General features: G+C 55.7%; 1 protein-coding gene across 5 annotated transcripts in view; it reads right to left on the reverse strand.

Annotated features, from left to right (window-relative positions):
- KCNN3 (potassium calcium-activated channel subfamily N member 3) overlaps nt 1-16,212 on the reverse strand; it is a 166,491-nt gene that overhangs the window by 4,878 nt on the left and 145,401 nt on the right. For all 5 annotated transcript variants that reach the window (XM_025997170.2, XM_072732466.1, XM_025997169.2 and 2 more), the window contains 4 exons: nt 15,037-15,178; nt 8,821-8,931; nt 1,037-1,164; nt 271-340 (listed from right to left, as the gene is read on the reverse strand). In XM_025997170.2, the coding sequence (XP_025852955.1) occupies nt 271-340; nt 1,037-1,164; nt 8,821-8,931; nt 15,037-15,178 (451 nt within the window). The remainder of the gene's footprint in view (nt 1-270; nt 341-1,036; nt 1,165-8,820; nt 8,932-15,036; nt 15,179-16,212) is intronic.

Genomic DNA, 16,212 nt, shown 5'->3' on the forward strand with positions numbered 1-16,212 from the left:
GCCTGGCCACTGCCATCCCCAGGAGCCCTGTGGGTGCTCCTTGCACAGCTTCAGCTCATTCTTGGGCCTCACTCCACCAAGCAGCATGAGCAGCACGCTGCAGAGATCTGTAGGCTCAGGAATCGCCCGCACTAAGGCCACACACCAGGTTTCCGATCAGGGATCCACTCAAGGGGGCCTGGGCCTCGCTTTCCTGGGCCTGCACCACGGAGCTGGGATGGCCAGGTCCCTACAGCCACATCTGAGAACCCCTCAGCCTCTGCCACTCACCTTGGAAAGGTCCACCAGGGTGTTGGCTTGATCACTCAGCTTCCTCTGCTCCATCTTGACGCTCCTCAGTCTGTGGGAAAGAGTTGTGACAGCCACGCTCCACGTGCGCGGACAGTGGAGCCCGGCATGTGGATTTGCAGCTGTACCGGTTCACCTGATTTTGGAACCCCAGACTGGGGACCTCCACACCTGTGACAATGGACCAGGATGGTGTGTAGCTCAGGTCCCAGGAGAGCAAACTCCTGTCCCCAGGCAGCATGCCTTCTGGCCTCTCGCCTCCTCCTCTCAGATCATCTCCCTGCCTCTGGAAAGCCCTCCTCCCACCCCCAGCACCTCCCAAACCCCATCCCTGCTACTGCACTTTACATCCCTGTTTTCTGGAGACAACAGACCGCAGTTCACTCATGCAGGGTGTGTGTGTGTGTCAGCGTGATAGGGACATGGGTGTGTCAGTGTGATGGGGACACGGGGTGTGTCTCAGCGTGATGGGGATGGGGGGTGTGTCAGTGTGATGGGAACATGGGGGGGTGTCAGCGTGATGGTGACACAGGGGGGTGTCAGAGTGATGGGAGATATTGGAGGCTCTTACTCCTCCACCTGCCACAGCCCATGCATGGTGCCGGCCAGTGTGGGTGCAATAGTGGGAGGAACAGAGTGACATGGGCCCAGTTCCCGCCCCAGTACTGGGGGGTGGGCAGCGGGTTTCCCCCTGTAGTTCGGTGGAGCAGGTGCAGGGCCCTGGCAGGGGAATGCGCAGCGTACTCACTGGTGAATGGCCTGGAGGAACTTTCTCTGGTGCTTCCTAACCTTGGCATGGTCAATCTTCTTCAGCAGCTTTGTGTGTTTGTAGATGAGCCACGTTTCCCGCAGGACATTGGCCGCTGCATTCTTGATCTGAGGAAGAACAAATACGGTGAGTTGCTAACAGGCTCATTTTCTGTGTTTCACACACCGTGTCTCCAAGTTTGCTGCTACCGTCTGCCTTATAAGGACATGGTTCTGCGTCCTCCGCTGACGCATGAACCCTTAGAAAGATGATTATGACCCGTCTCCTCTGAGTCCTGTTCTGCACACGGCAGCAGGCCAGACCAGAGAGCTGCTCTCGTTTCTTTCTTGAGGGTTTTGCTCCCCTTGACTGCTGTTTCTGGGCTAGATCTAGATGAGCTGTGGCCCTAGACTCAGAGGCCAGGCCACCCGTGCACCTGCACTCTTCTGCACTCACCCGACACGGCCACATACTACACCTGGATCCTTGCTTGGATTTGGAGCCCAAACAGATTTCCCATCAGCTGGAGATTTTCAAAGGCCTCTTTGAGGACACGTCTTTCCCACAAACGGAGCTCAGAGGCCTCAGCCAGCCCATCGTGTCCTTTCCCAAATGGCCAAAAACATTTACACTGTAATTTTACCCATAAATGTAATTGGCTTAAAACTGAAATGATTTCAAAGCAGTGTCTGAAAATCAGTGAAGATACTTAGGTGTGAAGCCAAAGCTGTGTCCTCGCCAAGGCTGGCGCCTCTGTGCACGCAGCCACCACGCTCTATGCCATGTGACGCTAACTGCCGTCGACATGGAAACCGCTGATCTCACGGGCTCCCGGCTGAGTGGGGCCGTATCGATGGCATCCAGATGGCACAGGACAGAGTTTTAATCCAAACACAGACGTCTTTGGCAATTAGTAACAAGAGCCAGAGGAAACGTTTCTTATTAAGCACAAGCCGAACAGATTTTTGATGAACTGTTCCCGTTTCTGCACACCATGCAAACTGGCACAGGCCCACAGGCCCAGGGCCTGGTGTCCGTGGGACAGCCCAGGAGAGACCGGGTTCCTAGCCAGAAAAGATTTTAGTGAACCTGGGGAGTACAGGCCCACTTCGTCAGGCTGACATCACAGATGGGACATTGTTAAAATGCGGAGGCGTGTGGGAAGCTAGGAAGCATTGTTTCACAGGCTGATAACTTTTGTGTGTGTGTGTTTTAAAAATTTATTACCAAGGCTGGATTATATTTTTCACTGGCGCTGAAGTGATGTTTTTAAAAGAACAGCCAGCTAAGTCTTCTCAGAAATGTCTAAGTGACATAAACACTGCTTTTTTTGTTCAGTAAAAATCCGCTGTGAAAATAGTTTTCGATCCCTTAATGGCTCACTTCTGGTGCTTCCTCACCCGGCAGGAAGCCGTGGTGGGTCCAGGTGAGCAGCGGAGGCGGGGCAGGTGGGGTCTGACCACAGCCAGACTGGACAGGAGCCTCCCAGACAAGGGACGCTCAGGACGGCCCCCCACTGCCCCACTCTCTCTGCCCATGTCCCCTGAGGTTCCCACCTCAGCTTTGGTTTTCCCGGATGCTTAGCCTGCAAGGACGGCCTCACAGAAAAATGGAAGAAAACCCCTCTCAGCTTTTAGGACGATTGGCAGAGCCCCCGCTGCCCACAGAGCCCCTACTGCCCACATGTCTGCTCCGGGAGGCTGGCAGAGCTGCGCAAGGTGGTGCTGGTGGGTAGCAAATGGGTGAAACTGGAAAGCCTGCAGGTCATGCTCATTATTGCAGTTACTGAGCAGGTTAGGGATAAATGCATAGTTATCAAGAGAGAGAGAGAAATCCATCCCCTACAGTTGTTGTCCGGAGGCGTGAAGGAGGAGATCCCTGATGCGGATGGTGTGCCGGCCATGATCTGGGTTCCTCCCGCACCTCTCAGATCCTCCTCCCCATAAACTCACCAGGCAGCAGCTAGAATGATCCCCATTTTACAGACGAACAAACCGAGACACAGAGTGACACCGTGACATTATGAACGGTAAACTGAGCCAAAGTGGATTTCCGTGCTCCATAAACCATGCACACACACACGAATTCCCATCACACAGTCCAGACCCCTGTGTAAAATAGGAGGACACGGTGTCCAGGACAGGTCGTGAGCGCCAGAGTCCCGCAGCTGGCTGAGGGCAAAGTCCGAACGGGAGCCGGGGCCAAGAAGAACATACGGTTTCCGTGTGGTCTGCAGCTCCTCCTGACTAGGCTTCATCTCCACACAAATACCGTTTTCTGTTTCCCAGGATCAAGGGTCAAGGAATTGGAAAAACATTCACAATTCGTGTTCACTCATCAGGGCCCACACTTGGCCACATAACGGAGGCAAGGAGTCCAGGCCCCACGGCGCCCTCAGCCCGAGTGGGAGGCTGGGAAGTCACAGCACAGCCGGGTAGCCGCAGCGACTTTGTGGGTTTGGGCAGGAGGCCCGTGTCTTCGGGAAGGCACGAGGCTTGGTGCCGCTTCAGGACTGACAGCTAACCGCCTGGCACAAAGCTAAGTGAATCAGTGTCTGCAGGAGGAAAGGAAACAGCCCTATAGCCGCAGTATGCCCTCTGATGCTGACAGTACATGCTGCAACCAGGGCTTCCTCTGGTCATGGGCTGAGGGCTTTGACCACAGTCCAGGTGGGAGTGGGTGAGGTCGTGTACCCCTCCTGGGGTTCGCTGAGCTCCTGAGGCGGTGGGGTGGGCAGAAGGGCTCAGGAGCCTGAGGACTCTTCACACGGTCCTGTCTGCTCTTCTGTTCCCCAAGCAGATGTGCACACAGCTGATGGCTTGCCAGGGTCCCCATGTTCTCTACCCTAAACCTGTGTGCTTCCAGCCTGGCAGGGGCCAGAGAATGGGCTCGGTGACCCTCACACTTTAGGAGCTGCTCTGAGGTTCCCAGGTCCTGTGCAAGGAAGCGGCCCAACCTCCATCTCTGTCTGGCAGGTAGCAGCTGTGGCAGCTGACACCTGCTGAGGGGCTACAATGTGCTGGGCTCCGTGTTTACAGTCTCATTAGTCCTCAGAGAAGCCGCACAAAAGGGGTGGAATTGTTATCTCCTCTTTGGCACAGAGCCTGCCCACGGGCCCTGTACCTCACGGCCGCTCCATGGGTGTCCCTGGTTGCATGTGAGTGTCCCCTGCTCCCTCCAAAGAAAACAGCACAGAACATACTTGTCTGTCACCGGAGCTCCTGACTCAGTCACCATGCTGCAGCCTGCTCTGGCCATCCCTCTGCCAGTGTGAGCTCCTGCCCAGTATTGCCAAGGGCGGTCAGCTGCAGGAGGACATGGGACAGCCTACAACAGGAGCCTGCCTGCCCTGTTCCCCCTCGTGCCCCCTTGTGAAGCCTCAGGGAGCCCCCTGGCGACCCTCCAGGGAAGAAGTCACCAGTATCCCCAGTAGCTGCCAGAAAGCTCCCTGGGAAGGGGACGGGAGAGGACACAGAGCAGGCCTGGGGAGTGGCTGTGACAGGAATAAGTCCCAGGAGCCTCCCAGCTTGGATCTAGAGGAGCTGAAGGCTGGTGAGCATCACGGTCCAAAACCCTGTGGGTCCGTCCTGTCTGGAGTCTGTTAGGGATAGAACTGGGTGGGGCCTCTCTCTTCCCTGCCAGCTCCACTGCCCCCTCACCCCAACCCACAGACTTCCTGCTGGCTTCCTTTCCTCTCTCCGTCCAGTGCAGTCCTGTCCACGCCCCACTCAGCTTTCTGTGCCTGCACCTGGAAGCCACCTCAATGCTTGGAACTGGCTTCTGCCCCATGGCCAGCAGGAGCCTGGGCTGGGCCCTGAGGCAGAGTGGGTTTCTGGGGGTGGTCTCTGGCGTTTACAGCTCCTTGCCCCGTGCAACCTGGTGAAGGGTGGTACTCAGTTGTCCGGGGCCATCCATATGATATCCAGCTGGTGTGGAGGCAGACTGGCTTTCCCACACACAGGCCTGGGACCCTCACCACCATGCCCAGTTCTCAGGAGCTGATCGCTCTAGGAAACCCTCAGGGTTGTGGCTGGGCCATATGCAGGCCTGAGAATGTGCAGCCACCCTAGCTTGGACACAGTTTGCTGCTCCACACCCACACTTGCCCGTCTCTGGATCTGAGACTCGTCCCTGAGATTTCCCTCCAGCTCAGAAGCTCAGTGTTTGTAGGACTCTTACTAAAGAGAACCTGTCCCCAATCTGTCCAGAGCTCTGTGACCGAGACCATTTATGGGCACTCTCTGGGGAGGATTAGTATTTGGTAACTGGTCAATCGATTACTGGGTAAGTTTTGAAGAGATTAAGACCAGTGATGAGTAAATCCTTGAATTTGCTGCTGGAAGAAAAGGTTTTTTTTCCAGCAGGATTTGATAAAACTTTCACATATGCTCATAAATTAAAGAAAAGGTTTCTTTAGCCCTGATCAGTAGGTCCAAGGAAGGGTAAGGGTGTGAGTGGGTGGTGGGTGATATGTTCACAGCTAAGTCTTGGAGCCTAAGGGGCCCCACAGGGAAGGAAGCAAAGCACAGGAAGACTGGGGTCAGGAGGCCATGATAGGACATGTGACAGCATTCAGTGTGGTGAGCAGAGACCCAGAGAAGCTGGTGTGTGGGGACAGGCAGGGCAGGGTTGGAGAGCAGGCTTGGGAGCTGCTCAGGCCCTGTGGGTCCAGAGCACACAAGAGTCCCCAAGGCAGTAAGTTTCCAGCCTGGAGACCAGGGAAGTCAGAGGGAAGAAACAGGGGTAGGAAAGACAGGGTTTGCTTTTGGTTTCACTCATTGACCTCGTGGGGAAATGTGCTCAGATAAAGTATTTGGGGCAAGAACCCCTTATGGCAATGATAAGAAGACACGACCCCCAGCTGGCGGTGCATGTGGTGCCACCTGAGGTCCCACATGGAGAGCCAACCCAGGAAATAGAACCCTCCTGTCCGTGCTGTTCTGTGGGCCACGTGTCTGTGGGCATCCCGCCCTGCCTTCTGGAAAGAAGAGGTGCTCCCCGAGGGCAGGAACCACCAGCACCCACCGTGGTGTCCCTGGAGCAGAACATGGCATCCAGCAGTGATCTGGGGATGGGTATGTTTAGTCACATAAAACAGAGGGATGGGGACATGGGGTATCGTGTGGGGGCAAAAACAAGGTCCAATATCTCTTTTATGGCTCCTGTGTGTGGCTTCTGCAGCCCAGCGGGCAGCCAAAGGGGACCGTTCTGGAGTAAAAGCTCCTGGGTGATTGTCTGACTGCTGCGAATGCAGGAAGACATTGCCCTGGACTTGACAAGCCAACCGAGGTACAGAAGGAAAGCTGTGGACCCAGGAAAACCAGAAACTGAGTCCCTGCCCTGCAACACCAGCCCCTCTCTGCTCACACAGGAAACACACAAACCCATGTGACTCTAACGGCCAAAGCAGGGCTGCAGCCTTTACGGCAGCATCCGACCAGCAGGACAGACAAACACCAGAAGTCTGAGAGTTTTTATGATGAATAATTACAATCCTCTCTCTCTCTCTTTGCTTAGGTGTTTAAAGAATTAAGTTTGCAAAAATTTGTCCTAACAGAATGCTTTTCTCTTGAGATACACTAATGTCAGCTCCTGAGAAGTTGGCGACGATGCCACAGTGAGTTCCTGCGTGACTGGGTCTTTCTCTGGTGCTTCACTAAGCTGTCACAAGAGGCAGTGCTCACCACTGCTGGGCCCCAGGCACGGAGGGGATGGGGACCGAGCTGTGGGCCCCAGGGAGCAACTCCCTCAGGAGGGCTGAGCCCAGCGCTCACGAATTCACCAGCACCTTCCTTCCAACCAAGGTTCTGGAGAAGAACCTCTGGAAGCTTTGAGAATCCTCGCTCTGTAAAAGCCGCGTTGCATCATTGGTCTCGGGGAAAAGACATTAAAGGGACATTTTGGGAGATTTATGTGTTCTCAGAAAAGTGAGATATATGAGTTGAAAAGATACCTGGCACTCACAGATGAGCCAAAGATATTTGTTGATTTGGTTTTCAGGCCTACTTTTCAAAAAGTAAGTGGCCTTGAGCAGGATTTATAGGATTATTTTTGAACGATGGAAACTGGTGACCATGGGGTGCACTCCTTCCACAATCAGACTACAGACACCGTTTATTTTCCTGTCCTGTAAGAGAACCAGCTTTCCTTGGCTTTGTTTCCCTCTACAATCTGACTCATGGGTGGAAAATGGAGGAAGTGTGGGAATGGCATGAAATATAAAGTATATCTTGGTTTCACAAAGCAGGGCCGAACAAGTATTCATGTGTCTGCTGTAAGGAAGCAGCTTCCGGGAAGGTGCTAAAGGCAGAGCCGTGCGCCCTCACCTCTGCATTGGTGCCCACAGGTGTCCCCACCACTTTAATAATTTGCTCAGTGCTGAGCTGGACTTGCATGCATATCGGGGGGCTGATGAGAACTGTTGAGTCACAGTGTTCTGGGTAAATCCCACACGGAAAGCTGTAGGAACAGCCTCAGTTCTGCCACCTTGATGCTAAATGACGCTGTCTGTTGGACAGCAGACAGCTGGGCCACAATGTGCCATGTCCAGCCTCCTGAACACCAACAAGGCTAGGATATTTGCCTGGGCCCATTCCTTTTCACGTCTGTGGAGCCTCTTCAAAGAATCCAGTATGTGTAATCAAAGACCAGACAATCAAACCCCATAAATAATTCTGCTGAGAAGTGCAGAGCCTCGACAACTGCTGGCCACCCGGGCTGCCCGCCTGCCGCTGGCTCTCCTCCTGCCCCTGACTCTGTTGCCAACACCATTTTCCTGCAACAGTTACCACAGAATATTTTCTCCAGTGTTCAAAAACCAGCATCTGGTTGCTCGTGAGTCCCCGAACACTTCAGTCCCAAATGAGGAAGACTGGCCTCAGCAGCCCAGACCCCAGCATAGGGTTGATGCTCCTCTCAGAAAGAGGAGTCTTGCAAGAAATCCTCTTGCTGACCTTTGTTTGGCTTGCAGCTCTAGAGCATTCTCCATACAGCCAGTCATTAAGGAGCAGCTCCTGCTCTGCTCTTCTGGCTCTACCCCTGGAAGGACCTGTTTCTGTCTCTTCTCCGGCAGCCTTTTCATCCCGGACAGTTCAGCGGGCGGCAGACATCCAGCACCCCTCTCCCCCCTCTCCCCATTCTAGCACGTCTCCCCTGTTCCTCCTCCTTTACCACAAGTGAGAACCATTATCCGGAAGCCTCAAAGGGGGATTGGATGATGACACTTTGATGAACATCATTTAAAAATGTGGGCTCTGCTGTGATGATCATCTTTAATGGTTTTTTTTAAAAGAATTGGATTTAGACATAATACCATTTTTAAGACTCTACTGGCCTTCCTGGGGCACCTGGCTGGCTCTGTTAGAAGAGCAAGCGACTCTCAATCTCAGGGTTGTGAGTTCAAGTTCCACATTGGTGCAGAGATGACTTAAATCAAACTTAAAAAAAAAAAAAAAAAAAAAGACCAGGCTTTACTGCCCTTCCTAATGTCTGAGCCTAAACAAAAACGCTGCCTCTCGCTGGGTGATTGGTTCAGTGCCCTTAGGGGAGAGGGTGGGTTACACCACCCAAAGCTATTGATTCAATTATCAGGAAAATTATTTGGTTGCCTGAACCACATGGTGATTTGGTAGAGGATGGGAGCCCAGGATGCGGAGACATTGCGCCCCCTGGATGCAAGCCATTCACAAGCGCCTGGGCTCCCTTGGCCCCCCTCCCGCCCCCAGTGAGAACCAGGGGGCTGTTTCCTTGTCATCGGCTCCCACGTTAAAACAGTGGTGTTTTACCCGTTTGGTGAGCTGAGTGTCCATCATGAAGTTGTGAACGTGCTTCTCTGCTTTGGTGAGTTCCAGCTTCCGGGCCACCACCGCCACCACGAGGGCAGTGCAGCCTGCACCCTGAGGGGAGACAGCACATGTGAGTACAGGGCAAGGTGAGCAGAAGACTGGGGGGCTCCAGGAGTGGATGCTCACCCTGATTGCCGCCCCCCGCCCCCAATCCCCACTGCCCTGGGAGGAGCTGCGGGGTCTTAGTTCTGGGACTGATCTCCCTCAGGGACCGAGTCTCCCCCAGGATCAGCTGGTGGCTCATGGGGCAGGTGGGGCTGTGGCTCTGGGGACTTGAAACTAGTAGACAGCCCCACGGGCACCACAGGGCCACACAGGCGGGTCTGGGCAGCGGGCCCTCTTGCCCCCTTGAGAAGCCGAGCCCACTGGGGGCTCCAGACCCTGGGCCAGGAAGAGGGCAGAGCTCGGTGGCACCAGAGCAGGGCAGACACAGCTCCTGCCACGCAGAGTTTTCCTGGAATTATCTAACCGAGGCACAGTCCACCCTGACTTGCACCCCAGGGGAACACGGGGGTCATGAGCTCTGGGACAGCACTTGTTCCACACCCGGGTCTTTGTAACCAGAAGTCTGGGCTGTGACTCAGCACCAGGAGCCAGCTCCTCCTCAGCTCCTGCAGGGACTCCCCCTGCAGACACCTTGGGGACACAAGGCTCCCACCTTACACCACAGCTTATGGGAGCCTGCAGAGCCCCAGCATTTCCCCGAGGCCCGTCCTGATTCTGCGGGGCGTACAGGGGTCCCACACGGGTCCCACAGAAGCTTCTCCAGGGGCTGGCTGCAAGCCTGACCATCGGGGAAATGAGCGCAGCACCACACGTTCCCACCTCCCCCCAAACAGAACCCTGCACAGCCCTGCACATCCTGCTTCCCTTCTGCTGGTGAGCTCAGGAACCCAGAGGTCTGTGCTCTGCTCACCCCTCTGCTGGGGCAGAAGTTAGTCTTGCCCTCACCCTGCCCTGCCTCACCCCTGCCTCACCCTGCTCTGCCCTCACCTTGCCTTGCCTTGCCCCTGCCTCACCTTGCCCTGCCCCTGCCATCACCCTGCCCCTGCCCTCACCCTGCCCTGCCTCGCCCCTGCCCTCACCCTGCCCTGCCCCTGCCCTCACCCTGCCCCGCCCCTGCCTCGCCCTGCCCCACCCCTGCCTTGCCCTGCTCTGCTCCTGCCCTCACCCTGTCCTGCCTCCTTCCTGTCTCCCTTTGCCCTGTCCCACCCTACCCTGCTCTTGCCCTCCCCCTGCCTCACCCTCGCCTTGCCTTCACCCTGCCCTTGCTCTGCCCTGCACACTGGACTGGATGGCCCTGCCCTCCCTCACAGAAGAGAGGAATAGTCTGAGACTCTAGATGCCAAACTGTAACTGCAGTTGCCAAAAGCCTGGGTTTGCACTTTAGGTCCCAGGACTAAAGGGCTCCATCAGTGATGTCTTTGGCTCATCAGTCTAACAGAATGGGTTAGAAACAGAAATTGGTGTTTTCAAAGGCACACAATCTATACTGCAGTATACTCCATCTCTAGCACGAGCTGGAAGGACTGAGTCTGTGAACTTCTCTGACCTCACCTTCCCCTCTTGTTCAGAGGCGGGCTGTGTTTTCTTGGCATCTGTGACTGGCAGAAGACTGTGCCCAATTTTCAAGGGATATGTATGGAATGTTGGACCCTTGGTCTATAGCTGTCATTGATTCAATCAAGCCTCCTCAAGCAAAAAATAGCTTAAAAGAAGCTATCCTGGAGGGAAGAGGTGTGTTCCATTTCCCCTCAACCAGACCTAGTATGATCCCTCTCCCTCACAGGGAGTTCTGAATGTACTTTGGCTCAAAGCCCAAACAGAGGGACATATCACAGTGCTAAAAATGGGGCATGAGAAGCAGGGGCCATCCCCAGGCTCTGTTCTCCATCACCTCCCCAGGGCCTGGAGAGCTCCATTCCTGTCACCCCTGAAAGGGAGTGTGTGAGGGGAGTAGAGGAGGGGGTCCCCCACTCATCACACTGGGGATCCCACCAAAGGTCACTCATGCACCATCTTGGATGGCCAGGGTCCAGATGGAGTGTCACTGGCTCTCGCCGTGGCTCACAGCCCCACTGTTTGAATGCAGGGAACTTCTAATCAGAAGCCAGTGTTTTTGCTAAGGAACCATCTATTTTATACGATAAAGATAAACTTCTGCATGGAGGCAGGAGGGTGGACTAGATTACATTTTCAATTTCTTTTGACTTAAAGATGCCAAGACTCCCTTGTGGATATTTCTCTGGAGGATGTTGGGCTCTTAACCACTAAGTCTAACTTGAATAGATAGCACTGAATACTCTCAACTTTATTTTCTTTTAGAAAAATCCATCATCTGGATGTAATTAGGGAAGTCGCCAACAATAAAGCCTCACTTGGTCATTTCCATTAAGAAGCAACCTTGTGAAGATGGGGTCAGAAAGTAGTGGGCAGCATGCTGCAGTCCAGACTGCTGGTACAGTGCGCATGTGAGAAAGTAGGAGAGACGGGGGGTGGGGGTGGGTTGGGAGTAGAAGGGGCACATATCGAGAACACAAGAGGGCACAGAGAGCAGACAGGGCACACACTCCAGCTGTAGCCTGAACAGCCAGGGTGGAGCCAGGGAGGAGGGAAAGACTCGGTGACAGGGTTCAGGGAGGAGCAAGCAAGACTTGAGGCAGAAGGTCATGGTCAAGGGGCATCTGGGCAGCTCAGTTCATTGAATGGCCCACCTCTTAATTTTGGCTCAGGTCGTGGGATCTGTGCTCAGTGGGGTGTCTGCTTGAGATTTTCTCTCTCTCTCTCTATCTCAAATAAATAAATTGAGAGAGACAGAGAGAGAGAGACAGAGATAGTGAGAGCATGCACAAGCAGTGGGAGAGGCAGAGGGAAAGGGAGAAGCAGACTCCTCCCTGAGCAGGGAGCCCAACATGGGGCTCAATCCCAGGACCCTGAGATCATGACCTAAGCTGAAGGCAGACAATTTACTGACTGAGCCCCCCAGGGGCCCCAATAAATAAATCTTTTTTTTTTTTTTAAAGAAGGTAACGGTCAATTTTGACTCTTTGGTGGAGATGAAGGATGCACTAAGGAAGCCAGTTCCCCTGCCGTGTGCTTCCATAGGTGGTCTGATGATCACCTGTGTTCCTCTGGGACAGTGGCCCTCTCTCCAGGTGAGGTACCAGTGGGCAGGGCTGTGTCACAGCTGAGACAGGGCAGAGGGGCACGTGAGGGAGACCTCGTGGAGCAGACAGGGGCAAGCAGCTGCTGGCATGACCCCCGTGGGGTCACACTACAGAGCAAAGCCATGATTCAGACTTTTGCCTTAAAATGTGCCCCATCCTGAGTCACAGATGACACCTGCTGTGCTCCTGGTCTGCCCCGGGCCAGCTCCTTGCAAGGAAGGGGCCCATGGGGAGCAGGAGAAGGGAGCGGCCCAGGGCCAAGAAACTGCCAAATCATCTACAGCTTTGGTCCTCCCTCTTTTTGATTTCCAGAAACATTTTCCAGTGGGGAAGACCTTGGAATCTGGAAAAACAAGTATCCCAAGGCGGGAGGGATGAGGCGTTCTTAACTAAAAAGGCATAAAATAAAATAAGGCATAAATGATGGTGACAAATGGAGGAGGGAGGCCTGGAGGCTGGATTCTGCTCCTGCAGCAGACTCCATGTAACCGCTGGTGTGAAAGCAAACGGTGTTTCAGGGAGCAGCTCCTCTTCCCAAGCTGATGTCCTGCTGAGCCTCCTGGCAGAGCCATGGTCACCTCTCCCTCACCTTCCCTTTGCAGTCGCAGAGCATCTCCCCAGGCCCAGCTCAGCGTCCCCAGCTTTTATCTGTTTTCATCTCCAAACTCAGGAAGGGTTTGGAGCACAGGGCCAGTGCTGCCCAGCATCCTGAGATGGGGCTCCTACCCTGGCCCTGGGGGCCCCAAGCTCTCAAGCCCTGCAGGCGCTGCCCCTTCTAGCTCTGGAGACTCTGATTGTGACCCTCTCCTGGTCTTTAGGGAAAGGAGCGGACAGACAGAGCTGCTGCTGCGGCCCAACCCCTGAATGCACTGGGTCTGGCCCAATAACCTGCACGTTGTTCAGACAATTACACACACTGCTTAATGGTTGATAATTACACGGTTTCTGGGACTACCAGGAGAAAACAATGATTAAGACTATTTACAGCTCCTCCCCCCTTGGCCCCTCTGGGTGTCAGGTGTCCATGGCAACCACAGGGTTGGGGCATGGGGAGCCCTACCTGTATTGGGGGGCACTGACCTTGAGGGGTAGGTCAGGAGGCAAAGGAGAGGAGGGGAGGGGAGGGGAAGGGAAGGAAGCAGGGGAGAGGAGAGAGGGCGACAGAGGAGGGGCAGGAGGGTGGCTGGCAGAGAAACCCTCACAAGAATGACTCAGCTAGAAAAGTCACATCTGTTAGAAAATTGCCAGCGGGGTTCTTCCTGAGCTGACTGACCTGAGGGCTGCCACTGATGTGATCCTGGGGTGAAGCGCCTACAAAGATGCACACAGATTTACGCATGCACCGTGGAAGGGCCTGGGCAGTGGTTTTGATATGGGAGGGTTGGCCCCTCCTCACCTGCCCTCCTGCCCCCATCACTCCTCCCTCTAGAACACAGCTCTCCCAGCAGGTGCCGCAGACCCCTCCCCCCATAAGGGGCAGGCTAGGGAGGGAAGGATCCTGGGCACTGCCCATCTGGGGCCTTCCTGGATGGGGCACTGCTCCATGTGCAGGGGCCGGAGGGTGGGGGGCATCTATGGTAACAGGTCCCCCAGGGGTCTTTGCTTGCCTGGCTAAGAGCTGGTCCTGAGGCACAGCCCAGGCCCGGGAGCCTCTAGGATGGGGAGGTGCTGGCCTTCTGCAGCATCTCACTCCTCTCTCGAAGGAAGGATCATTGCCTAGTGTGTGTTGGCAGCTGGACTGGAACCAGACAGACTCCCACTGCGGAAGGGAGGTGTGTGTTCTAAGGCCTCCACTTGCCCAGGGTTTCCCAGGCCCTGCTCAGTCTTCTGCTTAACTGCTGCTCCGGGCCGGCTTGCTACCATGCACCTGTACCAGGCTCTGGGGGGAAGGGGGTGCAAGGGGAGGGCTGCAGGGGGTAGAGGCTGCCTAGGGGGAGGGCTTCAGGGGTTAGAGGGCTGCAGGGGGAGGGACTCCAGGGGGAAGGGCTGCAGGGGGGAGGGGCTACGGGGGTAGAGGGCTTCAGGGAGAGGGCTCCAGGGGGAGGAGCTTTAGCGGGGAGGGCTCCAGGTAGAAGAGCCCAGGGCTATGTCCAAGTAGGAAATGACTGTGCTGGTTCTCCTGCTCTGTTCTGAGGGGTCCACACTCGCACTCAGCCTCTTTGTCACCAAGATCAGTGCCAGAAGGGCCACTGGGCTATGGGGGGGGGGCACCCCCCACTCCTGGAAAGGATTTAATGCCCTTTTTGCTGCAGGAAGGAATCATTCTCTTTCAGAGGGAAAAGTCTGAGGGGCACCAGAAGGAAAGAATGGTCACCCATGTGCATGGGTGTAAGAGCCTCCCCCAGGGAGGTGCCCTCAGGACCTGGAGCAGAGCTGCAGGGCTGCGCATGCCCACACCCCACAGCAGCCACCCTGGCTTCACAGCACGCTCTCCCCTCTGAGCCTCAGGTTCCTTTCCCGAAAAGTGGTTCCAGGGGACTGTCTGGCAAGCAGCAAGGCCCAGCCCCACGGGCATCTGGCCAGTGCACGGAGTTGGGGCACTGGGGCCTGTGGCCCCTCCCTGCTGCCAGCCCTGCCCTCTGGCCCCACCACAGCCAAGGGAGAGCACAGGGCCCGGGGGTCCCCCTCTGTGACCTCCAGCAAAACCTTCTCAGACATGGTGCCAAATCTGTGGGGTCCCAGGGCAGAAAGGAGGACGGTTAACTGCCAGCCCTGATGCTTCCTGGGGGCAAGCAAACGCTGGCGTGGGGTACATGTTGGGGGTGCAGGGTCATGGCCTGGCCCATCTTGGGGGGCCCTGAAGAGGCCCTTACGTATCCAGCACCGGAACGTATTCCTGTGTTAGAGAAGGAAACTAGGCCTGTGAGCAGCATATGCCCTCCCCTGTGTGGGCGCCTGGCCTGGCAGACCCCTGGGCACCTCTGCAAAGGCTCCACTCCTCGCAGCATCAGAGGGAGGGCGGGGGGGCCAGGCGAAGGCAGGTACTCACCATGATGCCCGTGAGCAGACAGACGCCCTTCCCGCAGTACGTGTGGGGCACCATGTCCCCGTAACCAATGGACAGGAATGTGATGGAGATGAGCCACATGGCGCCCAGGAAGTTGCTGGTGACGTCCTGCTGGTCGTGGTACCTGCCGAGGGGGAGACAGGACTTAGTCGCAGGAACTAAGGCCTGCGGGGGTGAAGGCGGTAGGCGAACCCGGACAAAGAAGGAGACGGGTCTTTGCTGCAGTGTAGACAGCAGGTGCCGGTGACCAAGGTGTCAGGACTCTGCCAGGCCTGAGCCTGAGGCGGCCCTGGCGCCAGATGCGGCCAGCTGCTCCCAGAGGCACAGCATACTCTAGACGCTCTTTGAGCGTGAGAAAAACGGCTTTCGATGAGATGATACAGGAATAAAGTTTAGATGTTCCCTGCCCAGTGATGGCCCAAGCGTCTGTGGATGTGACTGATCTGAAATCACAGGCTCCTGACCATTCCTATAAGACGGCCAAGTGGTCCCCAGGGCATAGATGGAGGTGGCAGCAGTGTTGCTCTCTTGGAGCTCTTTCCAGGGGGTGCTGGCCTCTCTGCAGAGGGATGGTCTCCCTTCTGAGCTGGATGGGTTCCCTGCCGTACGAGGGGCCAGCTGGACTGCTGCTGCCCTGTCCCCTCTGCCTGGGGGCAATTGTGCCCATCCTTTCCCTGCCTCCTCTCATCCCCACACTCCAAGCCCACTGTGTGCCAGGCTCTGTGCCAAGTGCTGACATACAAAGACTGATAGGACATGGCCCCTGCCCACAGCTTGGGAGAGGGCTGGTGAGTATGCACACATTTGCACAAGTAGGTGGATGAGGCGCTTCTCTAACTGGAAAGAAAGGGCAGTGACCTTGACCCAAATGTGGGCAGGTTAGTCAGAGACTGGTCTCCAGGCAGGCCAGGAGGAAGGGTTTTCGGGCAGAGGAAATATCCTTATGAAAGGCTGGGGCTCAGCGGGCATGTGGCAGTGGGCCTGGTTACACTTGGGGTGGCAGGGCTGATGAAGGTGTGTCCTTCCTCAGCATGTTCACTCACAGGATCCACCTGAACCACACACCAGGGACTCTGCAGGATTCTATAACAGCTAGAGTGTGGAGGTGAGATTGCCAGGTGGGAAGAGGCCAGAAGGTGTCAGGAGGGAGGTGCAGGG

This window comes from Vulpes vulpes, chromosome 13 (assembly GCF_048418805.1).
Source record: "Vulpes vulpes isolate BD-2025 chromosome 13, VulVul3, whole genome shotgun sequence".
Taxonomy (NCBI): Eukaryota; Metazoa; Chordata; class Mammalia; order Carnivora; family Canidae; genus Vulpes; species Vulpes vulpes.